The 22,308-nt window shown below is 44.8% G+C and overlaps 1 protein-coding gene across 1 annotated transcript in view; it reads right to left on the reverse strand.

Moving 5' to 3' along the window:
• The window catches only part of TBCD (tubulin folding cofactor D), a 137,846-nt gene that overhangs the window by 34,243 nt on the left and 81,295 nt on the right, over positions 1-22,308 (reverse strand). The window contains exons 16-27 of the mRNA XM_075279437.1: positions 19,700-19,757; positions 18,255-18,284; positions 17,896-17,981; positions 17,682-17,762; positions 10,024-10,097; positions 9,323-9,440; positions 7,465-7,525; positions 7,131-7,153; positions 5,044-5,075; positions 3,271-3,333; positions 3,062-3,138; positions 1,322-1,403 (exon numbers count right to left, since the gene is read on the reverse strand). Of these exons, the coding sequence (XP_075135538.1) occupies positions 1,322-1,403; positions 3,062-3,138; positions 3,271-3,333; positions 5,044-5,075; positions 7,131-7,153; positions 7,465-7,525; positions 9,323-9,440; positions 10,024-10,097; positions 17,682-17,762; positions 17,896-17,981; positions 18,255-18,284; positions 19,700-19,757 (785 nt within the window). The remainder of the gene's footprint in view (positions 1-1,321; positions 1,404-3,061; positions 3,139-3,270; positions 3,334-5,043; positions 5,076-7,130; positions 7,154-7,464; positions 7,526-9,322; positions 9,441-10,023; positions 10,098-17,681; positions 17,763-17,895; positions 17,982-18,254; positions 18,285-19,699; positions 19,758-22,308) is intronic.

The following is a 22,308-nucleotide window of genomic DNA, read 5'->3' on the forward strand; positions in this document are numbered from 1 at the left end:
TGTACATAGGAGTAGTATTATAGTAGTTATATTCTTGTACATAGGAGCAGTATTATAGTAGTTATATTCTTGTACATAGGAGTAGTATTATAGTAGTTATATTCTTGTACATAGGAGCAGTATTATAGTAGTTATATTCTTGTACATAGAAGCAGTATTATAGTAGTTATATTCTTGTACATAGGAGCAGTATTATAGTAGTTATATTCTTGTACATAGGGGCAGTATTATATTAGTTATATTCTTGTACATAGGAGTAGTATTATAGTAGTTATATTCTTGTACATAGGAGGCAGTATTATAGTAGTTATTTTCTTGTACATAGAAGCAGTATTATAGTAATTATATTCTTGTACATAGGAGTAGTATTATAGTAGTTATATTCTTGTACATAGGAGCAGTATTATAGTAGTTATATTCTTGTACATAGGAGCAGTATTATAGTAGTTATATTCTTGTACATAGGAGCAGTATTATAGTAGTTATATTCTTGTACATAGGGGCAGTATTATATTAGTTATATTCTTGTACATAGGAGTAGTATTATAGTAGTTATATTCTTGTACATAGGAGGCAGTATTATAGTAGTTATTTTCTTGTACATAGAAGCAGTATTATAGTAATTATATTCTTGTACATAGGAGTAGTATTATAGTAGTTATATTCTTGTACATAGGAGCAGTATTATAGTAGTTATATTCTTGTACATAGGAGCAGTATTATAGTAGTTATATTCTTGTACATAGAAGCAGTATTATAGTAGTTATATTCTTGTACATAGGAGCAGTATTATAGTAGTTATATTCTTGTACATAGGGGCAGTATTATATTAGTTATATTCTTGTACATAAGAGTAGTATTATATTAGTTATATTCTTGTACATAGAAGAAGAATCATAGGTGGGTTAGAATGAGGTAAGTAAACCTGAGAATTGTTCCATTACATTTTTAGTTATACTTCATTTATTTGACCAGATGATGAGGAAGGAACATCTTGACTACATATATATGCTGACACCTCACATCTGATGCTTGTAGTGAGGTTGCAGTGATGCATTTCACAATATGGACACCTAGAAATTACTTTAGGGTTTGGTTCAGTCTCTTTTCTTTCGTCCCCTGGAGGCTCTTTTCCTTGTTACACATAGGTTTTATATATAGGGCAGGAATCTTTCTATCCACTTATGATGCTGTTCCTAGTTAAGAAAAACAGGTGTGACCGCAGGGATGGGTCTGACTATGGAAGTTAATTGCTTTCGTGTTGTTTGTTGCTGTAATTGATGTGGTCCCTTTAAGAAGAATTTGATGGTGATTCACTCACCTTGCGTGACCAGATCGACCTCTCCAGCAGGTCCCTGATAAAACTCACTACACAAGGCAGACAGGGCAGATACAGCGGCTTCCTGCAGGTAGACAACAGGATTGTCACATCACAGGAAACTTAAGAGACCAAAGGGCATCCAACACCCCCATATTATAGCCCAATAATAAATATATCACATGTCAGATCGTAACAGGACACTTCAGACTAATACCCTGACATGCACTGACCATGGGCAATAGTGACCTGGGTGAAATCAGTGACACAAATACAACTGATGACATCACTGGATAAAAGAAAGGATATTATATGGATGTGACATCATAACTACAGATTATTATTATATATATATATATATATATATATATATATATATATATATGGCTATATTGTACACAAGAGACATCATTGCTCCTTTATTAACCACTTCAGTACCGGGCCAATTTGTGGTCCAGGACCAGACACATTTTAGGTTAATTTTGTAGTTTAGTTTTGAGGTCTATAAAATTTTTCTCGTATGTCTCAGTCAACAAATTTTTGCGTCTTTTTTCGGGGACACATAGGGCTTTATTTTTATGTTATTTTTATTTTCAAATGTGTTTTAATTTTTTTTATATCCAGGAAAATATAAACAAAATAGGAGGGAAATTGTGTCTGGTTTTCAATTTATAATTTTTTTTTTATTTAATAACACAAAGTGTCACTGAAAAACTTTATAAAATAGTTTTTCCTCTCCGTTACGGTAATTTTTATTTTGTATGGTGTCGTCAGGGGCGGGGCTATAACCTTTAATAACGGCGTTTTATTAGCGTATTATTTATTTATTTTTTATTATTTTATTTACATTTTTTTAAAACTTTTTTTTATTATATTTTTATTTTATTTTTTTTCCAGATTGTGTCCCCATAAGGTAATAAGAGACCTTTGGGGACATCTGATCACTTTTTTTTTTTGTACTTGAGGCTGATTTCTCCTATAACTGGGGCTGCTACATTTAACCTCAGATACAGGAGAAATCCAGCCTCCTGCACGCTGTATATACAGCTTACTGAGCTGATCTGGGTCCTGTAGGACCCAGCAGCTCTGGCAGGACACTGAGCCCGGCGGATCACGTGTCTGCCGGGTCAGAGGGCAGCTGATTTATGGCTGCGTCCATATCCATGTATACAGCGCTCATTGAGTGCTGTATACACAGCGATCGAGAAGGCAGGGGAGGTAATAAATCTGCCCTGTCTTCTCTCTAGGAGCTCCGGCTGAAGTTACAGCCGGCTCCTAGTGAAAGCAGCTGCACGATCTCCGTGCAGCTGCTGTGTTCTGGTGGACGTACAGGTACGTCCTGGCAGAACTAGACAACCACTTCCCGGACGTATATAGTCTATGGGCAGTCCGGAAGTGGTTAAAGGTGACGACTCCATTGCATACCATTAGAGATATAATATAGAGAAGTGACATCACTACTATTGAAATTGATGACATCACCTGCTCTATATAACAGTGACAATATATACTGATGACTGTTCTGTAGGAGTACATAGGAGTACAATATATACTGATGACTGCTCTGTATAACAGTGACTATAACAGACCGCTAAATCCTTTCCTAACCTGATGATGTCACTACATGTATTACTACGTTTCAATTATACCATGACATCATTGCAAATTGTAGAGAAGCCATTGACCATATATATCCGATGACATTTCAGCTGCCCAAACATTATAATGTACAAATGCACATACCTTTATTTTCGGTCGGGCAGAACTGGAGAAAAGGTAAAGGCTTTTCAGGCAATCGTTTATCAGATTCTGCCAGTCGGCTGGAAGACATAGAGCCAGAATAGTCAATTGTACCAAGGGAGTGCACAGAGGGGCAGCTGGCACTGCTATATCGTGACAGGTCAGCAGTATAGGGCAACAAAGCTATAATGTAAGGAGAGGTCACAACTCACCGACTGCAGCTCTGCCCGGCTCTGAGATTTTTGAGATGGAAAGTTTTTCGATTAAACAGCAAACTGGAAAAGGAAAGAAAATAAGTTATTGAAGATCATCAGTGTAATAACCTCGAATATAACCACCGCCATCAGTGTAATAACCTCTAATATCACCACCAGCAGCAGTAAGATGACCTCTAATATTACCATTATCATGTGTGATTAACCTCTAATATCACCGTCATCAATGTAATAAGCTAATACTACCGTCATCTGTGTGATAACCTCTAATATCACCACCATCAATGTAATAACCTAATATCACCCTCATCAATGTGATAACCTTTAATATCACCGCCATCATCAGTGTAATAACTTCTAATATCACCGCTATCATCAGTGTAATAACCTCTAATATCACCACCATCATGTGTGATAACCTCTAATAACACCATCAATGTGAAAACCTTTAATATCACCGCCATCATCAGTGTAATAACCTCTAATATCACCACCATCATCAGTGTAACAACCTCTAATATCACCGCCATCATCAGTGTAACAACCTCTAATATCACCGCCATCATCAGTGTAATAACCTCTAATATCACCGCTATCATCAGTGTAATAACCTCTAATATCACCACCATCATGTGTGATAACCTCTAATAACACCATCAATGTGAAAACCTCTAATATCACCGCTATCATCATTGTGAGAACCTCTAATATCACCGCCATCATCAGTGTGATAACCTCTAATATCAGCACCATCATCAGTGTAATAACCTCTAATGTCACCGCCATCATCAGTGTAATAACCTCTAATATCACCGCCATCATCAGTGTAATAACCTCTAATATCACCGCCATCGTCAGTGTAATAACCTCTAATATCACCGCCATCGTCAGTGTAATAACCTCTAATATCACCACCATCAATGTAATAACCTAATATCACCCTCATCAATGTGATAACCTTTAATATCACCGCCATCATCAGTGTAATAACCTCTAATATCACCACCATCATCAGTGTAACAACCTCTAATATCACCGCCATCATCAGTGTAACAACCTCTAATATCACCGCCATCATCAGTGTAATAACCTCTAATATCACCGCCATCATCAGTGTAATAACCTCTAATATCACCGCCATCATGTGTGATAACCTGTGTTATTACCAACACTTCATCCTCAATTACCACCATTATCTACCCAATAAACACTACTGTACGATAACCTCCGACATCCCCATCACCTACATGGGTATAACATCTTTTAGGACGGGCATCTCTGGCAGAATTGGAGGTGGCCATATCTATTAGCTAGAGGTAGGTTCATGGCCGAAAAGCCATTGAACCAATATCTTTCTGACCCCTCTAGTGTTGCCTCAGCTCCTCTGACAGCAAAAGTATCGGTGCCCAGTCCAACATGGAGAGAGTCTGGACTCATACACACCAAATAGTCACCAGTCTCTGGAGGACTCAGTAGGTTCAGGCGACATTAGATGTGTTCGGCCTCTTTCACAAGACTGTCCATTTCGATCAGTTTTAAACTAAAGTTTGATGTCCACAGGACTCAGAGGAACCTCTGGCTGAGGAGGACGACCCTTTCCTCCTAAATCCCTTTAATACGTCTACGATAGACATAGACGTCTATGTGGTGAACAGATGGAAATCTCGTCATGGCTGATTAATAATATCGCCATCTAGGGGGTAAATCTGGACACCAATGAACGGGGACGGGGTCTGGAGACTTATGGGCCTGTGATATATTAAGTCTTACCTGCAGGTCTCATCAACTCTCCTCCCAGGCCCCTAAAAAGAGACGACAGGATGTTATTGATGACCAGAAATCCTATAAAATATCCTACAACTGGTAACTACAATCCCATAACCGGCACGTGAAGCTATGTATGTGTCCCTGCAAACAGCATGACCACAGACACTGGCACTATGCAACGGATACCGACAGGTAAAGAATAATAATGCATCAATATGATCGGGGGCAAATAACTGCCCCATGTACCCCTGTCAAAAAAAAAAAAAAGTTACCCTGTTTCATAATGTGAAAACCGTTTTGTAATATCTTGTTTGTAGGCTGAGATATGATCATTTTAAGTTACAGGCCCAAAGCCTGAGGCTGCACTACTGAGATATTCCGATTTCTGTCACATGCATGGTTGTCAGTGACCTTGTCACCGTCTACTTCGATGTCCCCATCTTAACTGGCTTAGTTATGACTCCAAAGCCATTAATGGTGGTTTAATAATTGATTTCTCAAAAAAACTCAGTAGTGCAGCCTCAGGCTTTGGGCCTGTAATTATAATCAATCATATCTCGGCTCAGAAATACATTGGAATAAAATGGTTTTTTACATTTTTATGTACACGACAGGGACTTTCTAATGGATTGTTTCTCCTTTAGGACACAGGGAGGCGCTATCAGAAGTTGACAAGTGTCACATAAAGCATTATTCCCCGTGACAGTCGGAGGTGATTCACTTATTTTGGATCTTTTCTACGAGGGGAAGACACATTAATGGGCAGCGTGTAAGAAGATGAGTGTAAGACAATGAGGGCTCCACCTGCGCTCCACCCAGACATTAGGAGGACAGCAGAGCCTCCCATAGGAGATTAGGGCAGGTGCTGGTAAAAGCAGCCCTATAGCAATAGAAAATACTGCCCATTATACACCTGATTCCTGCTGTCTGCACATCATTGGCGCTGATGACATCATCGGCGGCGGAGGCGGCCCTCCTGTCAGGATGTAAGTTATAATGTAGTCTAAGAATGTGCTTTACATTTGAACTGCAGACACAAGGCTTAAAGGATTTTGCATAGTTCTCTAATGTCACTGTGATCGGTGACAGCGGCGGCGGAGCGGGGTGACATTAAAAAAACAAGAGGTCAAGTCATTACCGCAGGAAGCCGCCATATTGTGGAATGTATAAACACAACTGTTTCTGGTCTGGATTCAAAGATTTCCAGGGATCGGGGAAAGGTGCAGTGAGCCGATGAGAATCTGCAGCAGTGGCCACTAGTGGAGAAATGCGGTATTACATGGTGGCCATATAAGTGGATGTAATACATGAGCGACTTAGTCTGCCAGAACGGAAGCCGATGATATGGACTCTTCACTATGATACATACTGACTGTCACCTCCTGGTTTCCTTGTGTCCTATATAACAGCATAACATCCATGTTGTACAGATCAGGCCCCTGGTGTATAATGGCACCCGCACTGGACACAGCCCGCACCCTCAGGGCCACTAAGTGTGGTCTTCCTACATCTGTGCCCTTCAGATGGGTCAGCCAAGTTTATGAATCAACCCATTGTCCTGCAGAGAGAATTTAGAGAATTCCCCAGCCTGCAGGTAAGTAAAGGTGAGTTCCTCATAGCGGACATAGCTGACATAACATAGTATACATATGTGGATGGTGAAGACATCGCTCCCCGGGGCATGGCCGCCGCCGCCACCGCACAGCCCAGCCTGCTCATGTACATGTCTTTAACCTAAATAATTTACCTAGTAAATAGAAGAACATAGTGATATGATGCTGTCATAGAAGGCCTGTGCCACTATACCAGGACATGCCAACTACAGGATAGTGCCAGGTTATCAGGATCTATGGCAGACCCTTCCTAGTGCCAGTGTCTATAGATCAGCAGTTACCTTGGTGCCAGTCTCTATACCAGTGTGTATATATCCATATCAGATGCATATAGTGCCAGCCTCCATATATCAGACTTTGCTATACCCCAGCTCTCTGGCCTCACCCACTCTCCAGTGCCATGTCACACACCCAGGTGACATAACCGGGTACAGCAGTAGTCGCAGTGACAGATAATATTAGGAGTGACTGTCTCACCTGTATAGCTGACGCTCTTGCAGCTGAAATAGAAGCAGACACATATTTAATATTACAGCAAAGCAGACAATGCAATGGGCACAGGCAGAGGCAGAGGCCCCCACCCCAGGGGCTGTCCTGACAGTATATAAACTTACAATGAATCTTCCACCACTAGAGGGACCTAACTGCATACTGTACAATCAAAGAGCTCTATGTATTCTCTGTATGCTGTCTGCTACTGAGCTCCCTCTAGAGGCGGCTGCATGTAACCAGCCTGCTATCTTTGAAACCTCTGGCCATGTTATGTCATTTGCAGCTCCAGATTATCAATTTACTCCAAATATTCACTTACCCTCTGATGTATAGAAACTAGACCGGATACTGCATCACTGTCCAGGTAATCGGAGATGGCTCTGAAAGAACAATAGGGGAGGGGCTTTAGTCACCATATGTAGTGTAAAACAGGGGTGGGGAACATGTGGCTTTAAATCAATTAATATATATGTACAAAGGGGACCCCCTACTGGTGATATGTATTCTGGGAAGGGTTAGTGTCACATCAGTCATCTCACATGGAGTAACTGTCCAAAAATACACTAGCTGTAAGGTTGTTGTCCATCTGCTGAAGGTGTCCAATTCCAACCAGCAGAATAGTGAGCGCAGCTCTGGAGTATAATACAGGATGTAACTCAGGATCAGTACAGGATAAGTAATGTATTGTATGTACACAGTGATTGTACCAGCAGAATAGTGAGTGCAGCTCTGGAGTATAATACAGGATGTAACTCAGGATCAGTACAGGATAAGTAATGTAATGTATGTACACAGTGACTGTACCAGCAGAATAGTGAGCGCAGCTCTGGAGTATAATACAGGATAAGTAATGTAATGTATGCACACAGTGACTGCACCAGCAGAATAGTGAGTGCAGCTCTGGAGTATAATACAGGATAAGTAATGTAATGTATGTACACAGTGACTGTACCAGCAGAATAGTGAGCGCAGCTCTGGAGTATAATACAGGATGTAACTCAGGATCAGTACAGGATAAGTAATGTAATGTATGTACACAGTGACTGCACCAGCAGAATAGTGAGCGCAGCTCTGGAGTATAATACAGGATGTAACTCAGGATCAGTACAGGATAAGTAATGTAATGTATGTACACAGTGACTGTACCAGCAGAATAATGAGCACAGCTCTGCAGTATAATACAGGATAAGTAATGTAATGTAATGTATGTACACAGTAACTGTACTAGCAGACTAGTGAGCGCAGCTCTGGAGTATAATACAGGATGTAACTCAGGATCAGAACAGGATAAGTAATGTAATGTATGTACACAGTGATTGTACCAGCAGAATAGTGAGCGCAGCTCTGCAGTATAATACAGGATGTAACTCAGGATCAGTACAGGATAAGTAATGTAATGTATGTACACAGTGACTGCACCAGTAGAATAGTGAGCGCAGCTCTGGAGTATAATACAGGATAAGTAATGTAATGTATGTACACAGTGACTGTACCAGTAGAATAGTGAGCACAGCTCTGCAGTATAATACAGGATAAGTAATGTAATGTATGTACACAGTGACTGTACCAGTAGAATAGTGAGCACAGCTCTGCAGTATAATACAGGATAAGTAATGTAATGTATGTACACAGTGACTGTACCAGTAGAATAGTGAGCACAGCTCTGCAGTATAATACAGGATAAGTAATGTAATGTATGTACACAGTGACTGTACCAGTAGAATAGTGAGCACAGCTCTGCAGTATAATACAGGATAAGTAATGTAATGTATGTACACAGTGACTGTACCAGCAGAATAGTGAGTGCAGCTCTGGAGTATAATACAGGATGTAACTCAGGATCAGTACAGGATAAGTAATGTAATGTATGTACACAGTGACTGTACCAGCAGAATAGTGAGCACAGCTCTGGAGTATAATACAGGATAAGTAATGTAATGTATGTACACAGAGATTTCAACACCTTTATCACCATGTATGACCCAGGTACACACTGTGTGTTTTTAACTATACACCAGATATTTGTGACATGACAAACACTTCATAGTCTGAGTCCTCTGAATTCCCTTGCTAAATACAGACCCATGAAGCATAACTTTTGGGGTGCACTACATCTCTCCATCAGAGCATCGCGGTATAGATAAAGGGGATTTCATTACACACAGGACATCTCTTACCTGCTGTTCTGGACAGCCAGCTTATATAGTGCGTGGGTGATTTCTGCACAGGCTAAAATGGCGCCATGACGAGTGTGCAGATCTTTGCCCGTGGTTAATGGAAGGAGTCTTGGCAAAACTGTAAGATGACAGAAGATATATAGTATGCATCCTATAATGCTGTGCTTAAAGGGGTTCTCTGCCTCCAAAATCTGATTAACAGCACGGACTGAGAAGGGGATTAGCTGCTTTACTGCTCTGTGTCAAATAAGCGTTTGATCGCTGGGCTCGTGGCCATTGCGCCAACCAGTTGAGGAGAATGGGGAACCAAAAGTCCCGCTAAAGCCTCCTTGTGAGTAGAGCGCCAGTGCACTTTCCTAACTAGCGCACCATTCATTTCTATGGGGCTGTGGGTGCTACATGAGATTACAGTCCCGGCAGCCCCATAGCCGTCACACAATCGCACCGGAGTTCCATTCACAAGGAGGCTTTAAGGAGACTTTCCATCCCTTGTCCTCCAGATCCTTGAGGAACCCGGCGATCAGACACTTGTACCCCGTCCTGTGGACATTTCTCAGGCCTTTCTCATAGTTAAAATGTATGAAAACGGGTTACCCTTAGGTGTACATCCGGCCACGAAAAAAGTCCACGGCACGGTGGTGTGAATGAAGCCTTAAAGTGATGGTAACAATGGCAGATAAGACAATAAGACATCGACTTACCAGACTTGGTCATGTACTCTGGGGCGACCGGTGTGAGGTTGTGCAAAGCTCTGGTGGACAGTTCCCGGATCACGCTGAAAGATATCACAATTTCTGATCAAACTTCGCATCTGCACAGGAAAAGGACTACTTCTCGGTTTTTGGAAAAGTTGGGTGACAGCTGATAAGGCCGCCATGACAGATGTCCTACAAACCCAGCTTTCCGTTCTGTACATCTAGGCACAATTGCCATTCTTTAGCCTGTGAAGTCTGGGAGACAAGCTCCGTCACAGCGGGCATATTGGTTGTCACCCAGCTTTCCCAGCCTGTCTAGTGTCAGTAGGAACCTGAAAGAGGAAACAGAACGAAGGGAACAATAGCGGTTTTACTGCAGTTTCTGGGGAACGTGGCCACAATGGCTCTTTGAAGTAGGATCTAGAAGATTACAGACGTGGTGTCAGCAATGAAAGTGCGAGGACGTGAAAACAATAGAAACCGAGGGATGAGAGAGAAGCTGCGGATCAGGGGCCCGGATCACACGGAGGGGAAGTTTTACTGCAGCTCTACAAAGAAAACTAGGGAAGGCGATTAGTAATTGCCACAAAGTGATGATGTCAGCGCAACGGGATGAAGAGGCCATTGTAGTGCAGGAGGGGGCGCAGCCCAGACCCAAACATCAAACGGGGCAAGAATAAGCTCTGTAATGTACTAAGGGTGTAAGAAATATTGTAGCAGGGTATGGCGATACGTGGTGTAGTGATATAGGGTACTGTAGTGTATGGCATAGTGAGGTGCGAAGGCGTAAGATATGGTGATACAGCATACAGTGATATAAGGTGCAGTGATATAGAACAAGTGCGGTACGCGTACACCCCACAGTCCTGGGGACTGAGAACCACTGCCCTCGCCCTGAATGAGCGCCATTCTTTCTCTAGTGTGCGGTGTGGGGAACGTGTGGAGGCCATTATACTGAGTGTGAAGGCAGTGTAGGAGCCATTACACTGAGTGTGAAAACCACTGTATTACAAGTGGGGGCAGTAGCAGTGAAGGGCCATTATATTACATGTGGGACACTATGGGGGTTGTTATATTACAAGTGGGACACTATGGGGGTCATTATATTACAAGTGGGACACTATGGGAGTCATTATATTACAAGTGGTATACTATGGGAGTCATTATATTACATGTGGGACACTGTGGGGCTCATTATATTACATGTGGGACACTATGGGGGTCATTATATTATATTATATGTGGGACACTATGGGAGTCATTATATTACATGTGGGACACTGTGGGGGGTCATTATATTACATGTGGGAAACTATGGGGGCCATTATATTACATGTGGGATACTGTGGGGAGTCATTATATTACAAGTGGGACACTATGGGGGTCATTATATTACATGTGGCACACTATGGGAGTCATTATATTACAAGTGGTATACTATGGGAGTCATTATATTACATGTGGGACACTGTGGGGCTCATTATATTACATGTGGGACACTATGGGGGTCATTATATTATATGTGGGACACTATGGGGGTCAATATATTACAAGTGGGATACTGTGGGGGGTAATTATATTACATGCGTGACACAGTGGGTCCCAATATACTACACGTGTGGCACTGATGGGTCCATTATACTAAATGGGGGGTTATTATATTACACATGGGGGCACTAAGAGGGACATTCAACTCATGGTGGAGGCCATTATACTGAGTGTGGAGGCCATTGTATTACAAATGGAGGCAGTAGCAGTGTGGGGTCCATTATATTAAATGTGGGGACACTGATGGATTCAATTTACTACATATGGGGGACTATTCTACTTAGTGTGGGGGCCATTATATTACATGTGGGGTCACTACATAACTGCTGATGGAGACTTCAGACAAAGCCTTCCTTTGTTAACATATATAAGCTACTTTGGGGGGAGGGGGTACTCGGTTGGGACTTTTCTCACTAGGGGGCGCTTTGCTTGAGAAGGTTCAGAAGCCCTGATGTAGGGTATAGAGTTGTATAGGGTATACCAGGTTGTCAGCTATACCTCTGTATTATTCAGTCTGCATTAGTAATGAGATTTTCCACATACATGATCACATGGAGAGCCCCTTTAAGGGATGCTACCTCTAGAGATCTTATTCTGGACTTCCCGCTATATAAATAACCTGGTGCTGCGGCTGTCTGTGTAACCTCATATGGCCCGCAGTCGTGTTTGTCTTTGTTGCGCAGATATTGTGTATTGTGTGCAGAACATTGCTGGTGGCGGTGATATTCTTCCCCTGAGATCTGCTCCACCTGTTTGTCTGGTTTAGATCCCTACGCAGGTGACTGTATGCGGGACATGGTGCTGTACCCACAGGCGGGCTGCAGGTCCTATTCACAGTGGGACAATGAGTTCACGGCTCAGGTGACATCTGTAGTGTTATTCCGGAGAGATACGACAGGGGGCAGTACAATCAGCGATAGAAAGGGCCTTGCATGCAAAACGCATACACAACTTAGGGGACCACCTGCACTGACACACTGGAGAGAGCTGAGGCGCTGCAAAAAGCAGACTGAACGCTCCTGGAATCAACATGACATGTGGGACAGCGCCATAAATCACTGACAATGGCCACAGTACAGCGGCGTAAGGGATAGTGATATAGAATACTGAAAGATATGGTGATATAGGATATACATATAGGATGTAGTTATATAGGCTACAGTGGTACAGAGTATACAGATATCCATACAGTGCTGCAGGATATAGTAACAGAGTATAGTGGTGCTAGGTATAGTAATATAGGGTATAGCAGTGCAGGGTAGGCTGATATAGGGTATAGTGATATAGGGTACAGTGCTGCACAATATAGTAAAAGGGTATAATGGTGCTAGGTATAGTAATATAGGGTACAGGGTAGGCTGATATAGGGTATAGCGGTACAGGGTAGGCTGATATAGGGTATAGCGGTACAGGGTAGGCTGATATAGGGTATAGCGGGTGCAGGGTAGGCTGATATAGGGTATAGCGGGTGCAGGGTAGGCTGATATAGGGTATAGCGGTACAGGGTAGGCTGATATAGGGTATAGCGGGTGCAGGGTAGGCTGATATAGGGTATAGCGGTGCAGGGTAGGCTGATATAGGGCATAGCAGTGCAGGGTAGGCTGATATAGGGTATAGCGGGTGCAGGGTAGGCTGATATAGGGTATAGCGGTGCAGGGTAGGCTGATATAGGGTATAGCGGTGCAGGGTAGGCTGATATAGGGTATAGCGGTGCAGGGTAGGCTGATATAGGGTATAGCGGTGCAGGGTAGGCTGATATAGGGTATAGCGGTGCAGGGTAGGCTGATATAGGGTATAGCGGTGCAGGGTAGGCTGATATAGGGTATAGCGGTGCAGGGTAGGCTGATATAGGGTATAGCGGTGCAGGGTAGGCTGATATAGGGTATAGTGGTGCAGGGTAGGCTGATATAGGGTATAGCGGTGCAGGGTAGGCTGATATAGGGTATAGCGGTGCAGGGTAGGCTGATATAGGGTATAGCGGGTGCAGGGTAGGCTGATATAGGGTATAACAGTGCAGGATAGGCTGATATAGGGTATAGTGATATAGGGTACAGTGCTGCACAATATAGTAAAAGGGTATAATGGTGCTAGGTATAGTAATATAGGGTACAGGGTAGGCTGATATAGAGTATAACGGTGCAAGGTAGGCTGATATAGGGTATAGCGGTACAGGGTAGGCTGATATAGGGTATAGCGGGTGCAGGGTAGGCTGATATAGGGTATAACAGTGCAGGATAGGCTGATATAGGGTATAGTGATATAGGGTACAGTGCTGCACAATATAGTAAAAGGGTATAATGGTGCTAGGTATAGTAATATAGGGTACAGGGTAGGCTGATATAGAGTATAACGGTGCAAGGTAGGCTGATATAGGGTATAGCGGTACAGGGTAGGCTGATATAGGGTATAGCGGTACAGGGTAGGCTGATATAGGGTATAGCGGTACAGGGTAGGCTGATATAAGGTATAGCGGGTGCAGGGTAGGCTGATATAGGGTATAGCGGTACAGGGTAGGCTGATATAGGGTATAGCAGGTGCAGGGTAGGCTGATATAGGGTATAGCGTTGCAGGGTACGCTGATATAGGGTATAGCGGTGCAGGGTAGACTGATATAGGGTACAGCGGTGCAGGGTAGGCTGATATAGGGTATAGCGGTGCAGGGTAGGCTGATATAGGGTACAGCGGTGCAGGGTAGGCTGATATAGGGTATAGCAGTGCAGGGTAGGCTGATATAGGGTATAGTGATATAGGGTACAGTGCTGCACAATATAGTAAAAGGGTATAGTGGTGCTAGGTATAGTAATATAGGGTACAGGGTAGGCTGATATAGGGTATAGCGGTGCAGGGTAGGCTGATATAGGGTATAGCGGTGCAGGGTAGGCTGATATAGGGTATAGTGGTGCAGGGTAGGCTGATATAGGGTATAGCGGGTGCAGGGTAGGCTGATATAGGGTATAGCGGGTGCAGGGTAGGCTGATATAGGGTATAGCGGTACAGGGTAGGCTGATATAGGGTATAGCGGGTGCAGGGTAGGCTGATATAGGGTATAGCGGTGCAGGGTAGGCTGATATAGGGCATAGCAGTGCAGGGTAGGCTGATATAGGGTATAGCGGGTGCAAGGTAGGCTGATATAGGGTATAGCGGTGCAGGGTAGGCTGATATAGGGTATAGCGGTGCAGGGTAGGCTGATATAGGGTATAGCGGTGCAGGGTAGGCTGATATAGGGTATAGCGGTGCAGGGTAGGCTGATATAGGGTATAGCGGTGCAGGGTAGGCTGATATAGGGTATAGCGGTGCAGGGTAGGCTGATATAGGGTATAGCGGTGCAGGGTAGGCTGATATAGGGTATAGCGGTGCAGGGTAGGCTGATATAGGGTATAGTGGTGCAGGGTAGGCTGATATAGGGTATAGTGGTGCAGGGTAGGCTGATATAGGGTATAGCGGTGCAGGGTAGGCTGATATAGGGTATAGCGGTGCAGGGTAGGCTGATATAGGGTATAGCGGGTGCAGGGTAGGCTGATATAGGGTATAACAGTGCAGGATAGGCTGATATAGGGTATAGTGATATAGGGTACAGTGCTGCACAATATAGTAAAAGGGTATAATGGTGCTAGGTATAGTAATATAGGGTACAGGGTAGGCTGATATAGAGTATAACGGTGCAAGGTAGGCTGATATAGGGTATAGCGGTACAGGGTAGGCTGATATAGGGTATAGCGGTACAGGGTAGGCTGATATAGGGTATAGCGGTACAGGGTAGGCTGATATAAGGTATAGCGGGTGCAGGGTAGGCTGATATAGGGTATAGCGGTACAGGGTAGGCTGATATAGGGTATAGCAGGTGCAGGGTAGGCTGATATAGGGTATAGCGGTGCAGGGTAGGCTGATATAGGGTATAGCGGTGCAGGGTAGACTGATATAGGGTACAGCGGTGCAGGGTAGGCTGATATAGGGTATAGCGGTGCAGGGTAGGCTGATATAGGGTACAGCGGTGCAGGGTAGGCTGATATAGGGTATAGCAGTGCAGGGTAGGCTGATATAGGGTATAGTGATATAGGGTACAGTGCTGCACAATATAGTAAAAGGGTATAGTGGTGCTAGGTATAGTAATATAGGGTACAGGGTAGGCTGATATAGGGTATAGCGGTGCAGGGTAGGCTGACATAGGGTATAGCGGTGCAGGGTAGGCTGATATAGGGTATAGTGGTGCAGGGTAGGCTGATATAGGGTATAGCGGTACAGGGTAGGCTGATATAGGTTATAGCGGTACAGGGTAGGCTGATATAGGGTATAGTGGTGCAGGGTAGGCTGATATAGGGTATAGCGGTGCAGGGTAGGCTGATATAGGGTATAGCGGTGCAGGGTAGGCTGATATAGGGTATAGCGGTGCAGGGTAGGCTGATATAGGGTATAGCGGTGCAGGGTAGGCTGATATAGGGTATAGCGGTACAGGGTAGGCTGATATAGGTTATAGCGGTACAGGGTAGGCTGATATAGGGTATAGCGGTACAGGGTAGGCTGATATAGGTTATAGCGGTACAGGGTAGGCTGATATAGGGTATAGCGGTGCAGGGTAGGCTGATATAGGGTATAGCGGTGCAGGGTAGGCTGATATAGGGTATAGCGGTACAGGGTAGGCTGATATAGGTTATAGCGGTACAGGGTAGGCTGATATAGGGTATAGCGGTACAGGGTAGGCTGATATAGGTTATAGCGGTACAGGGTAGGCTGATATAGGGTATAGCGGTGCAGGGTAGGCTGATATAGGGTATAGCGGGTGCAGGGTAGGCTGATATAGGGTATAGCAGTGCAGGGTAGGCTGATATAGGGTATAGCGGTGCAGGGTAGGCTGATATAGGGTATAGCGGTGCAGGGTAGGCTGATATAGGGTATAGCGGGTGCAGGGTAGGCTGATATAGGGTATAGCAGTGCAGGGTAGGCTGATATAGGGTATAGTGATATAGGGTACAGTGCTGCACAATATAGTAAAAGGGTATAGTGGTGCTAGGTATAGTAATATAGGGTACAGGGTAGGCTGATATAGTGTATAGCGGTGCAGGGTAGGCTGATATAGGGTATAGCGGTACAGGGTAGGCTGATATAGGGTATAGCGGTACAGGGTAGGCTGATATAGTGTATAGCGGTGCAGGGTAGGCTGATATAGGGTATAACAGTGCAGGGTAGGCTGATATAGGGTATAGCGGTGCAGGGTAGGCTGATATAGGGTATAGCGGTACAGGGTAGGCTGATATAGGGTATAGCGGTACAGGGTAGGCTGATATAGTGTATAGCGGTGCAGGGTAGGCTGATATAGGGTATAACAGTGCAGGATAGGCTGATATAGGGTATAGTGTTGCAGGGTAGGCTGATATAGGGTATAGTGATATAGAGTGCAGTGCTGCAGGGTATAGTGATACAATAGTGCAGTGTATGGTCATGCAGTACATGGTGATAGAGGGAATACAGGCGCAGAGGTATGGTGATATAGGGTACAGTGCTGAGGAGCAGGGTGATGTAGGGTATAGAAGTGGTGACTATAGTGATATAGGATACAGTGCTGCAGGGTACTTGGGGTGCTTATACAGGGTACAGACACATTACAGGCAGATAGTTGATCAGCTGCAGGACATGGGCAGATATAAGGGGCTGCACAGACTTGTTCGGGGGGGGGGGGGGGGGGGGGGTGTCGGCCATAGCTTTGAAGCTGACCTGTTATCTGTTGACACAAACACTGACCCCTGCAGGTGGAGCAGGTGAAGTCCTGACTACAGAGAAGCTGCCAGGGACTGTAAACAGTGTGTGTGTGCAGCAAACACAAGGCTCAGGGCTTGGAGCCGCCGCAGGGAAGGGATCTCACAGCCGCCGGATCACACCGGCACATATGGAGAAGCAGGATCCAGGGAGGACGCTGAGGCGGAGAGTTTACATAATAAACATGACATCACAGAACCTGTACGCACAGGAGACAACATCTAGGTCAGTCACAATCCAATAGTCCAGCACTGAGGCGCCGGATTACCGGACAGACTCGAGCTTTGGGCTGCTCCTGTGTCAGTCTACACTGCTTCTTTCGATGTTCATCTCCTAGGTGTATCCTAGGATTAGCAGACGCTCACCTGTCCCAATGATTGATCTTCATCTCCACTAGATGGTCGATCATGGACGTGGTGTATTCTGGGAAACCTGCGACGAACACGCTGCGGGCGACAAAAGCAGAGACCATGACACCGAATATTATACCAGTCTTACCCCTTAATCTGGAATATTTGATCATCTAATCTAGATTATTCCCATAATCTGTAATATTTGGATATCTGCAATCCATGTTACCTGATGTTTAGGAAACAATTGGCCCGGTTACCGACTGCGAAATAGTCTGCGGTAGTCAGGATGTCGATGCCGTGTGGAAAAGTGCCCTGTGGGGGTAATAAACGGAAGATGGGGTAGTAAGAAACCAGTACGAGGCAAATCCGAATAATGTATCCGACTGCTCTGCCTGTGTAAGGGGCGCAGTGCTGATGCAGTAAAAGCATTCATGTAACAGAAGGCTGAAGATGAGCAGAGTAGAAGGTATAAGATAGAGAGCGTTGGGGGTGGAAAAGCTGGGTGCCATGCAGGGTAGGGGGTGGGGGGTAGATGGGTAGCTGCACACAATGGGTTAATAGGGATGGCTGCGAAAGTGACTGTACCTGTCGCCCCACATTCTCCTGGAAGGCTGCCTGCGGAACAGAGGACAAACAAAGGAAAATGAGACACCAAACAAACTGGCCCGCCGCGACCCACCGCGCCACGTCCTGGCAGGAAACGTGCCTAGCCCAAAATGGTGGCACAGTGGTCAACGGGGCTCATGGCTAGTCATGGTCAAAACTGCAGGTTCGGGCTAAACCATTCACTTACATGACTAGGATGGCACGAAACTGCGTTTTCGGATGTAGAGGATTTGCTATAGGGGTCAGCTTTGCAATCACTGCACTTCCTACTAATCACGGCGCCACACTTTGTCTAGTGGCTAGGCTCGGTACTGCAGCTCAGCCCATTCACTTGAATCTCTGCCAGCCTATCCTATGGATAACTGTAAAACCCCTTTAAAAGGGTGGTACATGATATATACAGCGCCACCCCTGTCCCATGGTTATATGTGGAACTACAACCCAGTATAACTCATTCAGCCGAGTTGCAATACCAGACACAAACCAGAGGCAGTGGTGGCGCTGTTAGTGGCAGGATTCGGCCATGTTTTTCTAAGTCTCTGTGATCCCTTCTGCATGTACCAAGCCCTTGTAGTCGGCTCCTGTGGGGCTGCTATGTGTACAGTGTAGTATATAGGCTCCCAGCAACGTGCAGAGCCGGTAATACTAGCCCCGAGCTACGGTTACCATACACAGTCGTCAGGAGGAAGAGTAAGCAACATCAATCCAGCCCTGGCAGCCGCACATCGCCCAGCAAGTCCGGGCACCTGGGTAACCGCACGCAGGGCACAACACCCGCAGGGGTGACCCCGTTCTGAAGGCGATGACATCACTACTTCTAGTTTTATATAAATACAGCTTAATCCTTGTATCATGGAAGGTTTTGGAGCTTCATCATAAACCACAGGCACGAGCTCACCCAGGTTTCCAGACCACTGCTTGCGGGGGCAACACGGTGGCTCGGTGGTTAGCACTGCAGCCTGGCAGCAATGGAGTCCTGGGTTCGAATCCTGCCATGAACAACATTTGCAAGGTGTTTGTATGTTCTCCCCGTGTTTGCGAGGATTTCCTCCCATACTACAAAGACATACTGATACTGATCCCTATATGGGGCTCACAATCTACAAAAATAAAAAATGGAGGTTGCAGGGGCCACAGTGGACCCTGCAACCTCTATGAAAAAAAGACCACTGCTTGCTTTAGAACATAACATGATGTAATATGGCGGCCTGCCTTTACTGACAGCAAGCAGAGATCTTGAAAATGGAAAGGAATCGGAAGTCCTGGCAGAAAGCCGCAGATAAATGGAGTCTAGCCATGTAACATGCGGTTCTGAATCTCTGCTTGCCGTCAAGGACTGGAAACCTGTTCACACTGGTGCAGAAATTAAGTTTCAAAAGTATTAGCGCCCCCTACCGCTCACCAGATTGGAGCGGGAAGCTTACCGATGCAGCTCGTCTACAGTTCACGTCGCGGTCAAAGATGGCGGCGATGATCAGCGCACTGCAAGGCAAAGGAGAAAGGGACCGGATCAGTCAGGAGAGGGATAAGCATCTTAAAGGGGACACAACGCCACATTTACTAGATAGGGGCAGTGGTCATCCATCCGCCATATGGTGGTGGGAGGAGGGGGGGGGTCAAGCTCACAAAAAAACTCTTCACTCTGTGAATCACATGACAAGTGGCGCCACCTACTGTCACATGCGCTGCAAATCAAAATTCAGGGACCACCTTTCCACCCAGCTTTCCCAGAATCCGGAATGGCTGAAGGGAATTTGTGCACGCTTATGGACATTTGCCTTTCAGGAGTTTAGAAAATCTGGGTGGCAAATCCATTAAAGGCTACATTTCTACTCAACTTTCCCATAATCCCAAATGGCTTGTCAGCCTACTATAGTAATAAAGTGATAGAGTGATACATGCATGGAAAGTCATGAAGGTTTGTCATTCAGGCACTTAGAGAAGTTGGGTGGCAGCCCAAGTACCACCTGGACTATGACTCAACTTTCCCAGGGTTCTGAATGACAAACCAGCCTAAATATCATAGTAATATGGCAGGGGGTCGTGTATAAATCTAGACATAGATAAGTCAGCTGGTCAGGAGTCTATGAAAGCTAGGTAGTAGCCAAGATGGCTGTCATTATAGCCGACAATGGAATTATCACCCAGCTTTTCTGGATTCCGGAACGGATTCCTGAATTCAGGAACAGTGGGGGCACCTATGTATACCTCTGTATATGTGCCATTCAGAAGCTTAGGAAAGTTGGTGGCAATTACATTAAGAACCAGAAAGTAATTATGACCCAGCTTACCAAAACTCCTGAATGTAAAAAGCTGCTTAAAAAGGGGATCTATGCATATATATACACCCACATTTGCAGAAGATTAAGAAAGTTGGGTGACAAGCAAGATGGAAGTCCTTACAGCCTCCCAAAGGGAACATCACCCAGCTTTCCCAGACTCCTGAATCTGCTTTATATAACAGTAAAATGGGAGCTGAATATTTATCAGAGTATATTTCATCAAATATGTCTGGTATTTCGAAGGATACCTCTAGTATAGCAGTGGTGGTCATACACAGCGTCACCCAGCTTTCCTGGATTCCTGATTTTGCCCTTTCCAGATGAATCAGGATATATATCAACAGATACCGCTAGTAAATGTGTCACCCAGCTTTCCTGTATTTCTGATAAATATTAAGAGATGCCCCTAGTATAGCAGTAGAGGTCAAATAATGTGTCACTCAGCTTTCCCGTACTCCTGATTTTACCCTTTATAGATGTATCAATAAACAGATTCCGCTAGTAAAGCAGTGGGGGGGCATACAATGTATCACCCAGCTTTCCTGTATTTCTGATATACTGTATATTAAGAGATACCCCTAGTAGTGGTGGTCATAAAGAGTGTCACCCAGCTTTCCCTTACTCCTGATTTTACCCTTTTCAGATGTATCAGGGTATATATATTAACCGATACTGCTAATAAAGCCATAAGGGTTATAAAAATTGGCACCCAGCTTTCCTCCATTCCTGATAATTATTAAGAGATACCCCGAGTATAGCAGTGGTGGTCATATAGTGAGTCACCCAGCTTTCCTCCATTCCTGATATATATTAAGAGTATAGCAGTGGTGGTCATATAGTGAGTCACCCAGCTTTCCTGTACTCCTGATTTTACCCTTTACGGTATTAAGGTATATATTATAAAGTCTAGCAGTGGTGGTCATATAGTGAGTCACCCAGCTTTCCTGTACTCCTGACTTTACCCTTTACAGATGTATTAAGGTATATATTATAGAGTATAGCGGTGATAGTCATACAGTCGGTCACCCAGCTTTCCCAGGAGCAGACAATTTCTTTTATTGCACGGGGACATGTCTGGACTGCCGCCGTCAGCGGTCAGGGAAGCGATGTTGGCGCGGCTGCAGATCATGACTTTATCAAGGAAATCAAACAGGATTTTGTGAGCTTTTGTTCTGCGAGTTTCTGTGATACTCCGCGAGCTTCCAGCGCAGGTTCCCACGGAGGAGCAGCCTCTGTCGGGAGACTTGGACGGCAAGTCGCAGCTTGTCCGCCGTCACCACGCCTGCCGAGAACAGCAAACTCCAGCCTCACAAACACGTCCTGTGCCGAGTGCGAGGAGAGGAGTTTGCACTTTCACCGTCTCTGCACCAACTCGCCAACAACACCCCCCCAACACCCCCACCTCCCCAAAACACACAAACCCGTGCCTGGGAAAGGCAGAAAGTCTCAAGAGCAGAGACGTCTCCTGCATTCCTGCACAGGCACCTGCGGAGGAGGATCAGGCACCTGCCATTGTTCAAGGCGACCGGGCATTACAGTTACGTCTTAAAGGGCCAGCGTCCCTAATATAAACTGGCTGATAACAGGGAACAATGGATTCCATAAAGCTCAGCCTTTTTTGCTATAGAATAGTTCGCCATTTGCTGGTACACAGAAGTGCCCTTAAAGGGACGGTCCAATTGTACAATTTTCTTAAATTTATTGCATTTCCTCAGCCATTGTCAACACTTCTGCTTGCTGTCTGTGAACTG

Source organism: Leptodactylus fuscus, chromosome 6 (assembly GCF_031893055.1).
Source record: "Leptodactylus fuscus isolate aLepFus1 chromosome 6, aLepFus1.hap2, whole genome shotgun sequence".
Taxonomy (NCBI): Eukaryota; Metazoa; Chordata; class Amphibia; order Anura; family Leptodactylidae; genus Leptodactylus; species Leptodactylus fuscus.